At 43.9% G+C, this 20,811-nt stretch overlaps 1 protein-coding gene across 1 annotated transcript in view; it reads right to left on the minus strand.

Annotated features, from left to right (window-relative positions):
• The window catches only part of STK32B (serine/threonine kinase 32B), a 298,021-nt gene that overhangs the window by 227,378 nt on the left and 49,832 nt on the right, over window positions 1–20,811 (minus strand). Inside the window, exons 2-3 of the mRNA XM_069744831.1 lie at window positions 4,627–4,682; window positions 1,783–1,934 (exon numbers count right to left, since the gene is read on the minus strand). Coding sequence (XP_069600932.1) covers window positions 1,783–1,934; window positions 4,627–4,682 — 208 coding nt within the window. The remainder of the gene's footprint in view (window positions 1–1,782; window positions 1,935–4,626; window positions 4,683–20,811) is intronic.

The following is a 20,811-nucleotide window of genomic DNA, read 5'->3' on the forward strand; positions in this document are numbered from 1 at the left end:
GTGCCAGGCACGAGCAGGTTCAATCCAGTTTTTTCTGGTAGTGGTTCCCGCACTTTTTGCGCATTTTGATTGGTTTAAGCAAAAAGTGCGAGAGGGATTTTATGTATAAAAATCAGCTGTTTTAAGGGCTCCTTGTCAGTCACCTGAAGAAGTTCAAAGATCCCTCCCTCCCTCCCTCCCTGAAGTTATGTTTTATTATTATCGTTATTCGTCGTGTCGTTTATTTGTGGGAAAGTCGCCCGTTGATTTTGGGTGGATTGGGTTATGTGTGTGGATTTAAGCCAATTTAATAAAATCTCAATGGTTAGGATCATTTCTTGGATTAAAATAAAAAATTATATGTAATCCAAAAATAAACGCCACGGCCATTTTATTTCCAACCAAAATTCTTGTGTCATGTGTTTTTATTGGGGATGTTGTTATGGGGCTTGTGTTACCATGCGCCTGTGTGAAGCTGGCACGTGTACAACCGGCTTCAGAGGATCAATGATGAGAGGGAAGAAGCCGCCCAGCAATGGAAGATAATTCATATTTTCCTGACTGTAAGAATAGCACTAACGATGATGCCAGCACTTATAAGTTATGTTCTCATGTCCACAGGGGTGTGATAACATCTAACTAGGCAGTCTAGTCTGGGGACACTAACGCCCCATAGACTAGTCAAAACCCTCAACTGACTATAATTACTTTTTCTAAAGATCTGTTTATGTATGTAATCTAATAAAGGGACTGTTAGGGTACCGTCACACAGTGCAATTTTGATCGCTACGACGGCACGATTCGTGACGTTCGAGCGATATAGTTATGATATCGCAGTGTCTGACACGCTCCTGCGATCAGGGACCCCGCTGAGAATCGTACGTCGTAGCAGATCGTTTGAAACTTTCTTTCGTCGTCTAGTGTCCCGCTGTGGCGGCATGATTGCATGGTGTAACATATATCGTATACGATGTGCGCATAGTAACCAACGGCTTCTACATCGCACATACGTCATGAAATTATCGCTCCAGCGTCGTAGATTGCAAAGTGTGACAGCAGTCTACGATGCTGGAGCGATATTGTTACGATGCTGGAGCGTCACGGATCGTACCGTTGTAGCGATGAAAATTGCACTGTGTGACGGTACCCTTAGGCTGGGTATTTACATATGTGGAAACCACTTTAAGACAAGATGAACTGCCAGATCACTGAAGTATCAGATTACAGCTCCTTTTAAATTATCTGGAGATTGGAGGGTGAGGAAGAGGCAGAAACACAGTGAAGCACAGGCAGATCATGCTATAGCTTTCTAGTAATTGTTTTAGATTACCCTGGTGCTGAGTTCACAGCTGCACTGCTCAGTACTGCTGTGTAATGTCCTCCATGTTGTTACTGCTTCTGAACGTGTCATACAAAGAGATAGAAAAACAGGAATCTCTTATGCCTGTTTATGTTTTGTATAAGAAACATCATAACCACAAAATTAGATATGGAGCATAAACGAGTGAAAAATTGGTAAAAAAAAAAATGCAAGATATAAGTCACAAATGGTCAGAATTAATGTTACTTCTCATGCACCTACACGGCAGTTTATTCGAAAAACTTGCCTTTAAGTTTTGAGCATTGTACTTGCTGTGCAATAAAGTCATTGCTAAATGACACTTTCTAGCAATTAAAGGTGCTCTGGATGGCATGGTGAGGTTGGTTTCTGACATCAAATTTGGATATGCCACTTCTCATATCAACATAATCATCCCACACAGCAAAAAGTGCATAAAGACAATAGAAAGAAATCTCACATACCATAGATTTACCAGAAAGGGGTGTTCAAGGCACTGCATGATCTGAAGTTCTCTGAAGACATTTCTCACTTCGTCTCTTTCTACACACTTCTGCTTGTTCATATATTTCATTGCATACATCTTCTTGGAGTCTCTCTTCTGTACGATGCATACCTGAAGATACAATGCGCAATTTATAAGTGTAGAATACAGATAGCCCATCAGAAGATGTTTAGGCGAGAGATAATTCTTCTGAAATGTCATTGACAGATGTTAGAAGAGTCATCTGTGGGTGACCATGAGCTGAGACTTCCACCAATTCATGGAATGAAGGCTGTGATCTCAAATCTGGATAATATTAATTGCAAGTCTTCATGGCAATTTTCTTTTCAATATATGGACTCAACATATGGACTCAACTTACACAATATAAGGACTCAACATATGGACTCAACTTACACAATATATGGACTCAATATGTGGACTCAACAACATATGGACTCACCTTACACGATATATGGACTCAACATATAGACTCAACAACATATGGACTCAACATGTGGACTCAACAACACATGGACTCAACTTACACAATTTATGGACTCAACATATGGACTCAACAACATATGGACTCAACTTACACAATATATGGACTCAACATGTGGATTCAACATGTGGAATCAACAACATATGGACTCAACATACAAAATATATGGACTTAACAGGTATTTGACCTATTTATTTGCACATTTTTGCAGGAATCTCATATTTTGTTTTTGAGAACATGCTAATCTTTACACTAAAGCTGAACATGCACATTAGAGAGTTGTCAGCCAATTGTTTGTTCATCAACAGATATTCCTACCAACCCCCCAAATACATACAATCAGTTTGGTTAAATGTATATACATATATTTGACTGGGTGTGGCGTAATTTGCTGCCAGAAACCACTGCTGATGGCTCATGTTCCCTGGGAACAAAAAGATCAGGTGTTGAAAATTAACATGGCTGATCCTCGTTTTCCCAACATCATCATCTATTGGGAGGAGAGTTGTGAGGTCTCCACACACAATTTTGCTGAAATCTATGGGCTATCATGAATGACTCATGCGTATGTCCATATACCATAGCTGTAGAAAAAGACTTGGAACACACATCTAAAACATTATTAATGATTTATTTATGCTAAACAAAGATTTACAAAACTTAGTTCTTAGTTTAACATTCTGATCAGATTGTATGAAGCCCACTGCCACGTCTTGGTGAACCTCTTAGGGAAGTTTCTGGAAGTTAAATGTACAGCGGCATCTGCTGACCACTGCTGAAGTATTGGAGCACCAGCATGGAGAATGAAATAGTGCCCCATAGTACTCATGCTGCAATGTTAAATTAAGAACCACGATTTCAATTTTTTGACATTTTTGCTTAGCTGCGGTAGATCAACGTAAATTTTTGGATGTGTGGTCCATGTCTTCTTCTACATCTATGCATGTGACATTACAGTGCATGATAATATAATGTGGTATGGCACCAAAAGTTCTCTATCAGGGGTGTAACTATAGTGGGAAAAGTAGTTGCAGTTGCATCCGGTCCTGGATTCTAGGGGGACACAAAAGGTGCCTTTGACCCATGTGAGACTGTTACCGATCCATGACAATGAGACAATACCATTTTTTTAAAAAAAACTGTACACACAACAGGAGTAAATATAATGGGCCCTGATTCATCAATAATGGCGTTTTCAACGTTTGTCATGGTGATGGAGCAGATTGGAGCCTGCAAGCCTCTTAACGAATCAGGCAAGGCACAAAATGACGTGTACTTTCATGCGCCTTACTGCAAATCTTACTCCACTGGGACGGGAGTAAGATTTGTGCCGTAAAGGAACGCCAACACTCATCATGACTTTGACCTCATCATGCACCAAATCCCCGTACTTTGATGGAGCTGGACAAAAATGGAACTTTTCGGTCTTTCTTTTTATATTTTATGTTCTATTATTGAGCCATATTGTGCATTCTTCATATCATTTTTGTCAGCATTGTTGTTACTACTATTTATATAGACATGGGTTCAATTAATTTTTGCTGTTTCATTGGGTTTATATGATGGAGAGATCACAGTGGTGGAGCAATATTTTGACACGGCCATTACCCATGTATTAAAGAGTAGCCGTCGTTTTAATTTTCATTTCATATATAAATAGTTCAGATGAAAATTACAACTTTGTCATATATATTATCAGAAAGATTTGCTTCTTTCTCCTCCTGGACTGATCTTTCATTCTCAATTCAGGGGCAAAATCTGTATTCAGAGATGACAGATTTCTCCATTATAGAGATATATGAGATGACAGCTGCTGCTTTTAATATTCTATGAAGAGGGGAGGAGCTAGAGGAAGACATTAGCATTCTACTCCAAGCTCTTCGGAAAGGACAAGTTAAAGTTCTCCATAAAATATTACTAGCACCAACTGTCTACTCTATTCCATTAGGTCTATGACATCACGAGATTAAAAACTGACTAGCTGACTCCTTCTAAGCTTTATGCAGAAACAGGAGGTCAATTTTGTCTGCCCATGTCATGAATCACTGCAAAAGTCCCTGGCAGGTGGACGAGGGAGCATCTGGGTCAGAAGTTGAAGAGGGAGATGATAAATGTTTGGACAAGAGACTTCCTGTCTCTATACAGAGCAGAGAAAAGAGAAGAATTAACTGGGTAGAAAGGCAAAGTGAGCAAATGTAGATGCACAGTTCTATATAATATGACTGCAATATTCAGTATTAGAAGGATAAAAACTTTGAAGGGAGTGCTTCTTTAATGATAATATAGTGACACAACCATAGGTAGCATGAGGCGACTTACCTTTCCAAAACTCCCTTTTCCAATAGCTCGTAATATTTGGAAGTGGTCAAAATTAACTGAAAAATAAAAGGAAAAAAATTCAGGTAAAAGACGATAAACGTTTATTAGCAGGTGAGATTTTGTATAGAAGAGATAAAAAAGGACTATTGTGTATCTGTATATTAAGGGTTAACTACTCAAAATATTAATTTGCTATACAGGGGAATTAAGTAGATCTATATGATGAGAACTATGATTTGCACTAAGTGACTTATCCATATTGGTTGAGATTTAGTAAATCTAGATATCGACAAGGTTTAAGAGAAAACAAAGAAATTTCCCTATGCAAAGTTACTCTAAAGGGAACCTGTGACCAGGGAAAAAACACTGATTTTAGAGGCCAGACAACCCCTTTAAATCAAAGCCACTCATTTAACTCAATTAAAGAAATACAGTTTGTTCCCCAGATATTTTCAATTTCAGCATTTTCTTTGTTATAATAAAACAGTTAAAAAAGTTCACTTTTATATACAGTACCATCAGAAACATCTACATTATCCATTATTAGTTTCACACTGTGTGGTTTGTATTCAAGAAAGTCAGATATTACACAATTTACATCTCCATCTTGCAGCAGAAACCTCTTCCCGCTGCCTCTTACGTAAAAAAAAAATATTTCTTTTTAATCTTGCTGCAGCAGAAACCTCTCCCCACAATATTTTATGTATGAAAGATTCATGAATCTTTACTAGTATTGATCTTCTTATATGTGCCAAAGAGACCTTTCGGGACACCTTACGAACCGTGGCCCAAGTAGAACTGCGATCTCTTCACCGCTAAAATTACACCGTGTTCCAAATTATTATGCAAATTGGATTTAAGTGTCATAAAGATTTAATTGTTTTGTTTTTCAAATAAACTCATGGATGGTATTGTGTCTCAGGGCTCAATGGATCACTGAAATCAGTCTTAAACACATGTGATAATTAGTTTTCCAGGTGATTCTAATTAAAGGAAAACTACTTAAAAATGATGTTCCACATTATTAAGCAGGCCACAGTTTTCAAGTAACATGAGAAAGAAAAAGGATCTCTCTGCTGCCGAAAAGCATCAAATAGTGCAATGCCTTGGTCAAGAGATGAAAACATTAGATATTTCCCAAAAACTTAAGCGTGATCATCATAGTGTTAAGAGATTTGTGGCTGAATCTGAGCACAGACGGGTTTGTGCTGATAAAGGCATAATGAGGAAGGTTTCTGCCAGGCAAGTTCATTGGATTAAGAGAGCAGCTGCTAAAAAGCCATTACAAACCAAACCAGCAAACAGATATTTGAAGCTGCTGGTGCCTCTAGGATCCTTTAAAGGCTTACTTTGGTTCATAAACCTACTATTCGGCCACCCCTAAACAGTGTTCACAAGCAGAAACGGTTGCAGTGGGCCCAGACACACATGAAGACTAATTTTCAAACAGTCTTGTTTATTGATGGATGGAGTAGTGGATGGTTGGTGGATGGCCACCATGTCCCAACAAGGATGCGACGTCAGCAAGAAGCTGGAGGAGTCATGCTTTGGGCCGGAGTCATGGGGAAACAGCTGGTAGGACGCTTTAAGGTTCCTGAAGGTGTGAAAATGACCTCTGCAAAGTATATAGAGTTTCTGACTGACAACTTTCTTCCATGGTATAAAAAGCAGAAACGTGCCTTCAGGAGCAAAATCATCTTCATACATGACAATGCACCATCTGATGCTGCAAAGAATACCTCTGAGTCATTGGCTGCTATGGGCATAAAAGGAGATAAACTCATGGTGTGGCCACCATCTTCCCCTGACCTCCACCCTATAGAGAACCTTTGGAGCATCATCAAGCAAAAGATCTATAAGGGTGGAAGGCAGTTCACATTGAAACAGGGACTAGGGCAGGGCAGGGCTGCTGCATGTATACAGTTAGAAATCAATATGTGCATGTGCACGTTATGTATTGCGTTCTGACCATAAGCAGCGCTGGTTTCTCCCCTTTTTTATTTTGACATTGTTTTTTGGCTGACCACCACTGTTGCCGGCCGCTGCTGGGTTATGTATGCCATTCTTTCTGTGTTCATTGTGATTGATCTAGGCTGCTGTACACACATACAGCAGGCAGCCCTGCCCTAGGCTCTGTTTGATTGTGCACCTGTGTCCAGGCCTGTCTCACCCTTCATTTGTGGTACTGGTTAGGCAGTGTGGAGGTTGGACCTGAAATGTCTATAACCGGACCTGGTCAATCTTTATCTGCGCTTGCCCTTTCTGGCGCCATGGAAGTGATTCAGAAATGCTTCAGGTACAATTTGCATTTAATGTGGTCTTGCTTTTAATACATTTAGGAGGCCGTAATGGCACAGCGAATATAAAAAATGTAGAGTAGGACCACCCCATTATGAGAATGCCTTAGTGTGGCGGGGTGGCTCAAAGAATTGATCAATTGTTTGCTAAATGTCTCATTTTGAAATACAGTTAGAAATCAATATGTGCATGTGCACTTTATGAATTGCGTTCTGACCATAAGCAGCGCTGGCTTCTCCCCTTTTTTATTTATACTCTAATGTGTGATGACTTTTATTAGACTGACTGTCATTTGCACCGACCATTTATGAAAATCCGAGAAAAATATCATTTGCTTAATAATTTGGAACATGGTGTATACATCTGCCCATCAACCCCGATTCATCAAATCTTTTACACCAGAAAACTGTCCTAACAAGTTTTGATAAATCTCTATTGTTTTTTTGTACAACACGAGGCTCCTCAAAATTTTTGCAAATTTTGCAGTTTCACACCAACAAAGTGCAGGAATCTGGTGTGTGACAAAACCAGGAGTGGGTGATAAATACAGAAGTGGTGCATATGTTTCTATTAGACTTTTCCTCTGATTGTTCCTCTCCTGATTTTGGCTTAAAAATACTGAGGTAAAAAACTCATCAAATACTCAATGTGTGCACGAGGCCCTAAGCTGTAATGCGGACGTTTGAGGCCTCATTGGCACATCCATTTTTTCATGCTCTCCGTGTAGCACTCGTACCTACAGTAGTGAATGGGGCCATTCATGTGTCCGTGATTTTTTGCCGATTTATCGGTCAGCGCAGAATTGCAGAGACATGTCCGATTTTGATTCAACTCTCAGATTGAAATTGACAATGTACCGTAAGTGTAAGGGGCCATGAGAAAAAACAAGCCACTAGATGGGGGAGGTGCAGAAACTTTTTATTTTATTTTTTTTTCAGGTATGAGAAAAATCTGATTTGCGGCTGCTAGACAGCCTGAATATGTGTGAGAATTCCCTAACAAACAGGCAACCCCCACATGTACTCAGGCTGTCTATCAGCCGTAAATCATGCAGTAGCATTGACAAAAACTAAATCTTGGAGCACGCCAAAATGCTCAGAGACCACCCGAGCAACGAATACACACACTCATCACTAGTAATGCGGCATCACAAGTGTGAACACGTGCAAAGCGATGAGAGAGGACACCTGCCAAGATGGTGATGGTTTTCTCTATGGAAATTTGTACCACTGACGCAGAAATTATTAACATACTTGTACAGTATTTGGTCACCACCACATAAATGATTAACCAGTGTCATTGTAGCTTTTCACTAGTTATAACCGATCTTCAGTCATGTAAAAAATGAAAACATGTCCTGAAGGACTATATTTCAGTAGGTTGGAACCGAGTGTTATATTAATATTTATTTAAAAAAATAAATAAATTGAGCTTTACTCACCTTGGTGGGTACAGTATCTGCTATTGCGGCGCTGCAGACAATCACTGAGCTCAACGGCTCTGTCCAAGTTGATGACACAAACTGCTCAGTGCCATCGAGCTCACTGATTGGCCGCATCGTTATTAAAATAACGTCAGCGCTACAGTCAATAAGAGACGCCAGGAGTAGTGGCGGAGTCTCAGTGCTGGACCCACGGAGGAGGAGTCAAGCATGGTTACCTTGATGATCTATCTGAAGGAACAAGGTAAAAAAAAAAAATATAAGAAATCGGATTACAATATGTTGCTTGAACCTAGAGGGTTCAAGCACCATAAAAATATAACCACGGTTAAAAATAAGGTTAAAAAAACACCTCACACATTATTGCCTCTTTCATAATGGCTCCATCTACAAGTGCACAATTGGTGGAGAAAGGTTGAATTTGATGGATCTGAGTCTATTTTCAACCTATGTAACCACTGTATATAAAACGAATCTTCATAAAGTTCGTTTAGTGGAACAATTATATCTAATTTTTCCTAAGTGTTCTCAATACTGATCACATCCTTGTATAACAGCGAATCCTGTTAGAAATGGCTTGTGGGAGAATTTAGGGTGAACTCATTTATTTTGTGTTTAGAAGCTCCATTGATTTGGCCTGAAATGAACCGATAGGAGATCCGCAGGAAGGAGGGGCAAACCCAACCGTAACAGATAAAACTAGTCTCATCTTCTACGTTTCCAGCTTAAATAAGCTGCATTGTTTTATTTGAGGAAGTAAAAGCTCTATTCCCACCAGGCACATCACAGTTTTTAGCAAAGCCGAAGTTTCTTAAGCATCCTTTCCTCCTTGCCTTCACCTTAGCATATCAACTCCAGTAACAGAACTGTACCAAATGTTAGGATTATATCAGAATTTCACTTTTTAAAAATAAAAAAGTAAAAACAAATCATTATGCTACAATGAATAAATAAAAAAGTAAAAGTGTGTTTTGTTTTATTTCAAATAAAAGACTTTATTCTGGCTGTGTCTTTATTTACCATACCACTATAGGATTAGTAATGGATAGGTGTCTTATAGACGCCTCTCCATTAGTAATCAGTGGGCTTGATATTGTAGGGGATGTGAAAGTATTATTGTTCCCTCTTCTCCCCAACCCCCTCCTTTTAATGTATATAACGTGTTCATTCATGGTGGTACTGCTACACATAAAGGCTTCTTTCCAGGGCCGGCGTCAGCACCCGGCGCACCTGGGCAAATGCCGGGGCCCTGGGGAGAGAGGGGGGCCCACTCACGCTGTCATAGATACAGCTGGGAGAGCAGAGCAGGAGAACATGCTCTCTCCGCCCACAAAGTCACTGCTGGCTGTGTTCTCTTAACCCCTATGTGCCAGCTCTGACACAAGCATCTTCTCACTCAGTCAGTGCAGCCAGGCAGGCACACATAGGGGTTAAGAGAAGGCAGCCAGTGTGACATTGTGGGTGGAGAGAGCACTTTTTCCTGCTCTGGCCCCTGGCTGGCTGCAGTGCTGAAGTTTATCAGGCAGATTCCTGAGCTCCTACCAGTGACTGAGTGAGTGCAAAGGTATCCAGCAGAGCAGTGGTTGCAGATGGACTTGTGGCTCAGTCTGCTGCTGTCTGTCTCCGCTGCCTAAAAATGTGGGTGATGTCTGGAGGAGCAGCTGGTGGGGTGCAACCTGCAGCCACCCAGCTCTCCCAGAATACATGCATCCTGCACCAAACCGGTTCCAGGTTTTCGAGGGCCCCGGGCGAAAGAGTCTCAGTGGGCCCCCCCCCCTTTAACACATACCCCGATTTATGATGCACAGATACGGCAGAGAAATGTATAGTACAATGCCAGATTTCACTTCTTACATGAGTGACAGCTATTGTAAATTCTGCAGTGTATATATACAGGGCAGGAGGAGTGGTACTGTGCAGTGTATATATACAGGAGGAAAGGTGCTGTGCAGTGTATATATACAGGAGGAAAGGTACTATGCAGTGTATATATACAGGGGGAGAGGTGCTGTGCAGTGTATATATACAGGGGGAGAGGTGCTGTGCAGTGTATATATACAGGGGGAGAGGTGCTGTGCAGTGTATATATACAGGGGGAGAGGTGCTGTGCAGTGTATATATACAGGGGGAGAGGTGCTGTGCAGTGTATATATACAGGAGAGGTGCTGTGCAGTGTATATATGTACAGGAGGAAAGGTGCTGTGCAGTGTATATATACAGGAGGAGCGGTACTGTGCAGTGTATATATACAGGAGGAGAGGTGCTGTGCAGTGTATATATACAGGAGAGGTGCTGTGCAGTGTCGTGAGCAGGGCGTTGTTGTATCAGAAAATCTTTTCTGTTTTGAGTTTTTCTATGAAACAAAGACTTTTCTACATAAACAACTTTGTTTGGTTTTGCGGCCCCAACAAATCTGTGCTACAAAGTAACAGGTGGCTCAGGCATTAATGAGGGACCTGAGGCTGAATCCTTTCCACAAACCCTAATGACCCAATTAGTGCCCCGTCATTAGAACCTCATTAAACACCTCCCTGTCCTGAGTAGTCATGTACAGTATGGGGGGATCCTGCAGCCCACCCCCTGACTGCTCCATACCATACACTGCCCTCTGTCGCGCTCACTATTATCCTGTTCATTTCTCCTTCATCGTTACCCCATGTTACACTTGTCACCCCCCACTACAGAGTAGCAGGGCAGCCAATGTCACCCCGTCCCGGATCCTAATGGCAGCAGGAAATGTCTGCTCCTCTATTGGGTTGGAACCTGATTTAATCAAGGAATAATGTGGATTTGTTGCCGGTGGCTGCAGGGGAAGGCTTAAGTGATGCCATGTCCTTGGTGGGAGCAGTGGCAGCTGCTGGGACCTGGACAGAGACACCCAATGTTGCTGTGACTGCACAGTGTGATGTGGAGGAGAGAAGCTGAGACTCCGGAGCAGAAATCACCCACATGCCAGCACTGGGCAGAGTCCCTCCAGTCACCAGCCTGGGGCCACGGGGCCCCAACCTACAGCCCACAGCTCAGTTTTATCCATGGCAGCAGCTCCCCTTCCTCCTGGCATCTGGTTAACCCCATTTATGCGGGTCGGATTGTTATCTTTAAGGTTCAGCAATAACCTTCATACAGATGGGAAAGGGTTAAGCTTCTTCCTACCCCACTGGTGCAGGTTTGGTGCAGCATGCACGTATTCTGGGAGAGCTGGGTGGCTGCAGGTTGCAGGCTGCACCCCACCAGCTGCTCCTCCAGACATCACCCACATTTTTAGGCAGCGGAGACAGACAGCAGCAGACTGAGCCACAAGTCCATCTGCAACCACTGCTCTGCTGGATACCTTTGCACTCACTCAGTCACTGGTAGGAGCTCAGGAATCTGCCTGATAAACTTCAGCACTGCACTGCAGCCAGGGGCCAGAGCAGGAGAAAGTGCTCTCTCCACCCACAATGTCACACTGGCTGCCTTCTATTAACCCCTATGTGTGCCTGCCTGGCTGCACTGACTGAGTGAGAAGATGCTTGTGTCAGAGCTGGCACATAGGGGTTAAGAGAACGCAGCCAGCAGTGACTCTGTGGGCGGAGAGAGCATGTTCTCCTGCTCTGCTCTCCCAGCTGTATCTATGACAGCTTGAGTGGGCCCCCCTCTCTCCCCAGGGCCCCGGCATTTGCCCAGGTGCGCCGGGTGTTGACGCCGGCCCTGAGGGCCAGACACATTTCTTGCACAGGGGCCTTAAGCTGTCAGTGTCTTCCCCTGGACTTATTTATTGTAAATTGCCTCCAAATGTAATACTATTTTAATAACTGCACCTAAAATGATTCTAAACTGCATTCAGGAGATTTAAACCTCATTGTGCTTTTACATGAATCAATGCTAAGTAAAATTAAAACATGAAAAATTACAAGCCCTTGACTTTTCATTTTCGCAAGGGATAAAAGGGAAACTGGATCCCACAATTTGTTACTTAGTGTCTTCCAAGATCATCAATATTCAATATACCGTATATACTCGAGTATAAGCCGAGATTTTCAGCCCACTTTTTTGGGCTGAAAGTCCCCCTCTCGGCTTATACCCGAGTCATACCCGGGGGTCGGCAGGGGAGGGGGAGCGGCAGCTGTGTAATAATACTCACCTGCTCCTGGTGCGGTCCCTGCACGTCCCTCCTTCTTCCAGCCCTGCAGCTTCTTCCTGTAGTGAGCGGTCACATGGTACCTCTCATTACAGTAATGAATATGCGGCTCCACCTCCCATAGAGGTGGAGCCGCATATTCATTACTGTAATGAGCGGTAACGGTGACCACTCACTACAGGAAGAAAATGCGGCGCCGGGGAACAGACATGCAGCGACGGCGCCAGGAGCAGGTAAGTATGACAGGGGCAGTGCGCGATTCTCACCTGCTCCTCGTTCCGTCGGCGCCGCTGTGTCTTCCGCAGTGACGCTCAGGTCAGAGGGCGCGGTGACGTGATTAGTGCACGCCGCCCTCTTCCTAAACGTCAGCGCAGAGGATGGGAAGACACAGCGGCGGTCAGCAGTGGAACGGGAAAGGTGAGTATAGCAAGTGCCGGGGGCCGGAGAGGTGAGTATGTAATTTTTTTATTTTTTTAATTGCAGCAACAGCTTATGGGGAAAATATCTGTATGGAGCATCTTATGTGGCCATGTGCAGCATGATATGGGGGCAAATATCTGTATGGGGCATCTTATCCGGCCATGTGCAGCATTATATGGGGGCAAATATTTGTATGGGGCATCTTATCCAGCCATGTGCAGCATTATATGGGGGCAAATATCTGTATGGGGCATCTTATGTGGCCATGTGCAGCATGATATGGGGGCAAATATCTGTATGGGGCATCTGTATGGGGCCATGTGCAGCATTATATGGGGGCAAATATCTGTAAGGGGCATCTTATGTGTCCATGTGCAGCATTATATAGGGGCAAATGTCTGTATGGAGCATCTTATGTGGCCATGTGCAGCATGATATGGGGGCAAATATCTGTATGGAGCATCTTATTGGGCCATGTGCAGCATTATATTGGGGCAAATGTCTGTATGGAGCATCTTATGTGGCCATGTGCAGCATGATATGGGGGCAAATATCTGTATGGAGCATCCTATGTGGCCATGTGCAGCATGATATGGGGGCAAATATCTGTATGGGGCATCTTATGTGGCCATGTGCAGCATTATATGGGGGCAAATATCTGTATGGGGCATCTTATGGAGTCATAATCAACATTTGTGGAGCATTATACGGGGCAAATATCTGTATGGAACATCTTATGTGGCCATGTGCAGCATTATATGGGGCAAATGTCTGTATGGAGCATCTTATGGGGTCATAATCAACATTTGTGCAGCATTATATGGGGCATATTTTAATATGGAGCATCTTATGGGGCCCATCATAAACTGTATGGAGCATTATATGGGGCTCCTGATTCAATATGGATATTCAAAAACACTTAACCTACTGATGTCTCAATTAATTTTACTTTTATTGGTATCTATTTTTACTTTTGACATTTACCGGTAGCTGCTGCATTTTCCACCCTAGGCTTATACTCGAGTCATTAAGTTTTCCCAGTTTTTTGTGGCAAAATTAGGGGGGTCGGCTTATACTTGGGTCGGCTTATACTCGAGTATATACGGGTAGTCAAAAACTGCTTTTTGGGAACATGTCAGTGCTCAGAAGAGTACAGAGCTATGCCATGTCACCAGGGCCGGCTCCAGGTTTTCGAGGGCCCCGGGCGAAAGAGTCTCAGTGGGCCCCCCCCTTTAACACATACCCCGATTTATGATGCACAGATACGGCAGAGAAATGTGTAGTACAATGCCAGATTTCACTTCTTACATGAGTGACAGCTATTGTAAATTCTGCAGTGTATATATACAGGACAGGAGGAGTGGTACTGTGCAGTGTATATATACAGGAGGAAATGTGCTGTGCAATGTATATATACAGGAGGAAAGGTACTGTGCAGTGTATATATACAGGGGGAGAGGTGCTGTGCAGTATATATATACAGGGGGAGAGGTGCTGTGCAGTGTATATATACAGGGGGAGAGGTGCTGTGCAGTGTATATATACAGGAGGAGAGGTGATGTGCAGTGTATATATACAGGGGGAGAGGTGCTGTGCAGTGTCGTGAGCAGGGTGTTGTTGTATCAGAAAATCTTTTCTGTTTTGAGTTTTTCTATGAAACAAAGACTTTTCTACATAAACAACTTTGTTTGGTTTTGCGGCCCCAACAAATCTGTGCTACAAAGTAACAGGTGGCTCGGGCATTAATGAGGGACCTGAGGCTGAATCCTTTCCACAAACCCTAATGACCCAATTAGTGCCCCATCATTAGAACCTCATTAAACACCTCCCTGTCCTGAGTAGCCATGTACAGTATGGGGGGATCCTGCAGCCCACCCCCTGACTGCTCCATACCATACACTGACCTCTGTCGCGCTCACTATTATCCTGTGCATTTCTCCTTCATCGTTACCCCATGTTACACTTGTCACCCCCCACTACAGAGTAGCAGGGCAGCCAATGTCACCCCGTCCCGGATCCTAATGGCAGCAGGAAATGTCTGCTCCTCAAATGGGTTGGAACCTGATTTAATCAAAGAATAATGTGGATTTGTTGCCGGTGGCTGCAGGGGAAGGGTTAAGTGATGCCATGTCCTTGGTGGGAGCAGTGGCAGCTGCTGGGACCTGGACAGAGACACCCAATGTTGCTGTGACTGCACAGTGTGATGTAGAGGAGAGAAGCTGAGACTCCGGAGCAGAAATCACCCACATGCCAGCACTGGGCAGAGTCCCTCCAGTCACCAGCCTGGGGCCACGGGGCCCCAACCTACAGCCCACAGCTCAGTTTTATCCATGGCAGCAGCTCCCCTTCCTCCTGGCATCTGGTTAACCCCATTTATGCGGGTCGGATTGTTATCTTTAAGGTTCAGCAATAACCTTCATACAGATGGGAAAGGGTTAAGCTTCTTCCTACCCCACTGGTGCAGGTTTGGTGCAGCATGCATGTATTCTGGGAGAGCTGGGTGGCTGCAGGTTGCAGGCTGCACCCCACCAGCTGCTCCTCCAGACATCACCCACATTTTTAGGCAGCGGAGACAGACAGCAGCAGACTGAGCCACAAGTCCATCTGCAACCACTGCTCTGCTGGATACCTTTGCACTCACTCAGTCACTGGTAGGAGCTCAGGAATCTGCCTGATAAACTTCAGCACTGCAGCCAGCCAGGGGCCAGAGCAGGAGAAAGTGCCCTCTCCACCCACAATGTCACACTGGCTGCCTTCTCTTAACCCCTATGTGTGCCTGCCTGGCTGCACTGACTGAGTGAGAAGATGCTTGTGTCAGAGCTGGCACATAGGGGTTAAGAGAACACAGCCAGCAGTGACTTTGTGGGCGGAGAGAGCATGTTCTCCTGCTCTGCTCTCCCAGCTGTATCTATGACAGCGTGAGTGGGCCCCCCTCTCTCCCCAGGGCCCCGGCATTTGCCCAGGTGCGCCGGGTGCTGACGCCGGCCCTGCTTCCTGGTTTAATCAGTCGGGCCTGGGTGCTCATGCAGCTCACTGGGCTGCCTGGCCAGGAGTCACTGTGCCCCACAACATTAAAAGAAAGGGACCCAGTATAGAACAGCTACACTAAAGGTTCCTCTCAAGAAGAAGCACGGAAGAGCTGCTGATGCGGCTGATAGAAGTCTGTCCCTACAAAAAGAGAAGTTTGGTCAGCACAGGCAGTACACACGAGATCTGGCAGATCTTTGCCTGAGCGGTATTTCTTAGAACCAGGGCGAAACGGTGTAAGGACTCCCCATGTGAGGCAAGAATTCTGGATGGAACAGATTCTGCGGGACCGGAAAGTACGGTCCAACCCAGGGCTGAGCATAGAGAAGGGACAGAATGGAAGAAACCAACTGTGATACTTGAAGTGCCTGTCTTCTAATAAGCTGTGCTGAGTAAAAGAGTTAACATTGAAGTTAAGCAGTAGTGTGTCTCCTTTATTGCGAACCATCTGTGAGGAATACATCCCCGTACCGGGCGAGTCCAGATGGCGCAGAGAGCCAGCTACAAGGTACTGCAACATAAAGATGTGATCCTATGCGGGAAGGGGTTCAGGGAGTGATACAGGGATTGCTATCGGCCATGGCTACCTCCCTGGCTCCCCCATCTTACAATATCACAAGACAATACAAAGATGACATCGACCCCACAAATATGAACCCCACTTAGCCCCCAGCAGTTTGCTTTAGCAAGGCTGTTTTTCAAAACTGAAGGGGCACCCGATGCCGTTTTTAACATTATTTATTTAAATAATTAAAAACTATGGCATGGGGACCCTTCTATTCTTGATAACCAGCCTTGCTGTAGCTGACAGCTTAGGGTTGCAGACCCCATCTGTGAGTGTTTCCTGGCTGGTTATCAAAAATACAGGGGAACCCATGCTGTTTTTTTTAATTATTTACTGCACAGGCACCAGCTGATGAATACTCCCATTCGCCGTCCTGCTCTCACTATTATTAGCAGCGGCAGGCGGCAGCTAATGGGAGCAGTAATCCCATCAGCGGACACCAGTGACCGGAGATAAACTTTACACCTCCAATCACAGCTGCAGGCTCACGCTGTCTTTTGACAGCATTGGAACTGAGGCTGTCTGACCAGTGGTGACATTTTACCGCTGTTCAGAAGTGGTGTTTGCTGTGCTGTCATGTAATAGGTGTTTGGTAGGTACGCCGAACTTTACTGTTTGAGTCCGCCCATTTCTACTAATAACTGTAAAGCTATGCAATTAATAGTGTTATATAAATGAGTGACGCAGCACTCTTTTTTTCATATCACCTTCACAATGCTTGCATCCTTTGAACTTGTGTGTTTTTAGACAGTTTCTGCTTCTCTTTCTTCATAGTCTAACGTGTTTCGGGGAGGTAGCTGTGGGCGTAAAACATCATTTTACATATTCTCGATGGGGAATGTAGGCAACACTTCCACTACCTTACAGCAGCATGTCAGATTAGCATCCGACATCTGCTGTTTTGATGTGAACTGCCTTCTACCCACATAGATCATTTGTTTGAGGATACTTCAAATGTTCTTAAAGGGAATCTGTCACCTACTTTTTCGCATATAAGCTTCGACCACCGCCATCAGGAGCTTATCTACAGCATTCTGTAATGCCATAGATAACCCCCTGATGTAACATGAAAGATAAAAAAAACAAGTTAGATTATACTCACCTGGGGGGGGCGGTCTGGTGAGGTCTGGTCCGATGGGTGACGCGGTCCAGGTCCGGGGCCTCCCATCTTCATGCAATGACGTCCTCTTCGTTGCTTCCTGTCGCTGCTCTTGCGCAGGCGTACTTTATCTGTCCTGTTGAGGGCAGAGTAAAGTACTGCAGTGCGCAGGCGCTGGGCCTCTCTGACCTTTCCTGGCGCCTGCGCACTGCAGTACTTTGCTCTGCCCTCAACAGGGCAGATAAAGTACGCCTGCGCAAGAGCAGCGACAGGAAGCAAGGAGGAGGACATCATTGCATGAAGATGGGAGGCGCCGAACCCGCACCGCGTCGCCCATTGGACCAGACCACATCGGACCGCCATCCCAGGTGAGTATTATCTAACTTGTTTTTCTTATCTTTCAGGTTAAATCGGGGGCTTATCTACAGCATTACAGAATGCTGTAGATAAGCCCCTGATGGCGGTGGCCGAAGCTTATTTACGAAAAATGAGGTGACAGATTCCCATTAATAAGGTTGAGGTCAGGGGAACATGAGGGCCACACCATGAGTTTCTCTCCTTTCATGGCCATAACAGCCAAAGACTCAGAAGTATTCTTTGCAGCATGAGATGCAGTGCAATGCAACAAGATGATTTTGCTATGGATGGCATGGTTCTTCTTTTTGTACCATGGAAGAAACTCTGTATACTTTACCGAGATCATTTTCACACCTTGAGCTTTCTCCTTATCATTCCAGCCCAAGATATGACTCTGCCAGCTCCATGCTGATGTAGCAGTTTTGTTGGGACATGGTGGCCTCCACCAACCATCCACTACTCTATCCATCTGGACCATCCAGGGTCACACAGCACTCATCAGTAAAGAAGTTTTTTCTAAAAATTAGTCTTTATGTATGTCTGTACCCAGTGCTATCATTTCTGCTTGTGAGCACTGTTTAGTGGTGGCTGAATAGAAGGTATTTTAGAAGCTTCTATTTTAAACTGATGTATTTGACTGGCAGAAACCTTCCTCATTATTTCTTTATCTGCATGAACCAGAACACGAACAAAACTCTTACAGTACAATGATCACACTTACGTTTTCGTGAAATATCTAATGTTTTAATACCTTGTCCAAGGCATTGCAGTATGTGACACTTTTCAGAATTTTTTTTACTCATCCTATTGTAGAACTTATTTTTATTCTAAGATCTAGTAATTATAATGTGCTTTGTTTGTGGAACAACCTCTTGAAGTAGTTTTCCTTTAATTTGAATAAGTTGGCAAGCTAATTATCACATGTGTTTGAGATTGATTTCAGTGATCCAAAGAACCCTTAGACAAGATATTCAGAAATGTATTGGGGAAAAAAGAAAAATTAAATCTTTTTGACACTTAAAGTGCCCCTGTAAGCAGGATTTTGCTCAGTAACCTACAGACAGTGTCAGGTCGGCGCCGTTATACTGATTACAATGATACATTGGGTGATTAAATCTGCCTTGTGGTTGTTGTTTAATCTTTATTTTCAGTTTTGAGCTAATTATATGCTTGTGCTCCGGTGTGGCCTGTGTGGGGGTCTTCATGTGGTGCTTTGATTAGGTTTTCATCTGTATGGCTTCTGACAGGTTTGCTGATCCCTCATTGACCTTCCCCCTAGTTTACATAAAGAATATTATATTTATATTGTTAAAAAAAAACTTCTGCAGGCAGGCACCAAAGGTAGCGCCTGCGCTGCAGCCTGATTGCATATGTACTGTGTGTAATTAACTTGTTTGCTGTTCTCCGGATAGTCATAAAAAAAAATCAGTTTGAAAATGGTGATGGCTGATAGCTGCTACTGTGCAGGCACCGGTGTCGCCATCTTAGAGGAGGAAATTTTTTCCCTAGCAAGATGGCGCCGCCGGCGCCTGTGCACTAGTAGCTATAGGATCACCATTTTCAAACAGATTTTTTTTATTTTTATCACTATCAGGAGAGCAGCAAATAAATTAGTCAGTGACCTGTCAGCAGTCTTCAGTATGAATACCTAATCAGAGAGCCACATGAAGATCCCCCACAGGCCGCCCCAGGGCACAAGCATATCATTAACACAAAACTGAAAATAAAGATCAAACAAGAACCACAAGACGGATTTCATCAACCAAGGTATCATTGTAATCAGTAAAACGGCGCCGACCTGACACTGTGCGTAGGTTAAGACTGATTACGTAAGAAGATCGATTCGCGAAGAAATTAGTTCAAGTCAAATTTCCTGAAATTCGCAGTTTCATACAAAGTCAATCACTTTGAGATTCCAAAACCAGAAAACCACTTTAGGAAAGAGTCAGACGGCTATATAACTTGGACAAGTATTGCAACGCAATGTTTGGACTGGCCGATGACTTTCCTGACCCAGTGTGACAGCATGTATTTCTATGCAGCTATCACAATCGGGTCGGGAGAGCTGATGGCCAGTCCAAGCATTGTGCTGTGATTCATGTCCGAGTTATATGGCTCTTCTCTTAAAGTCTGTAATCACTCTATGTGACTGCAGATGTGTGACTGTCATGTCACGCACACTGTGAGCTGTGAGGATTCTCCACTGTCGGCGCCGAGAGTGGCAAGCACGTGATCGCAGGAATGTGATTTGCATATACGCAGTCAAGTGCTGACTAGATGAGCGTATTGAGTGAGGTTGGAATGTAGTCGGAAGTATACAAATCGCATCCTTGTGGTCACATGACTGCCGTCTCTTGGCACCAGCACCGGAGAATCCTCACTGCGTGTGAAGTGACTGCAGACTTGCAGCCTAAAGCCCGGAAGCCACTTTAAAACATAGGCATTAGGGATGGACAGACCTGTGGAATTTCGTGTTCCGGTACCTAACCCGAACTTTATTCCAAAGTTCGGTTCGGGAACCAGAACGGTACTCTTACTTGAAATACTGAAAACAATAAAGACCTGATCTTTGGGTCTCTCTCTCTCTGCAATGGACTTCCACCGGAAGTCCGGACATTGCAACGGACTTCTGGGGAAAGTCCATGTTTGGTGTTTAGCACAAGACACTAACTGTCTGGAACGAACGTCCAACTTTTAAGTTCAGGTTTGCTCATCTCTAATAGACATGACAGGGTGCAACACTATCTGAAGCAGAAATAAAATCCTGTAAATTTGAGGTCAGATATTCGATAATTTGCATGATATTTGTATATGGAATGCTGAAGGCTTGCCTACATTCCGCTTAATATCTGGAGCAC

Source organism: Ranitomeya imitator, chromosome 1 (genome assembly GCF_032444005.1).
Source record: "Ranitomeya imitator isolate aRanImi1 chromosome 1, aRanImi1.pri, whole genome shotgun sequence".
In the NCBI taxonomy this organism is placed as follows: Eukaryota; Metazoa; Chordata; class Amphibia; order Anura; family Dendrobatidae; genus Ranitomeya; species Ranitomeya imitator.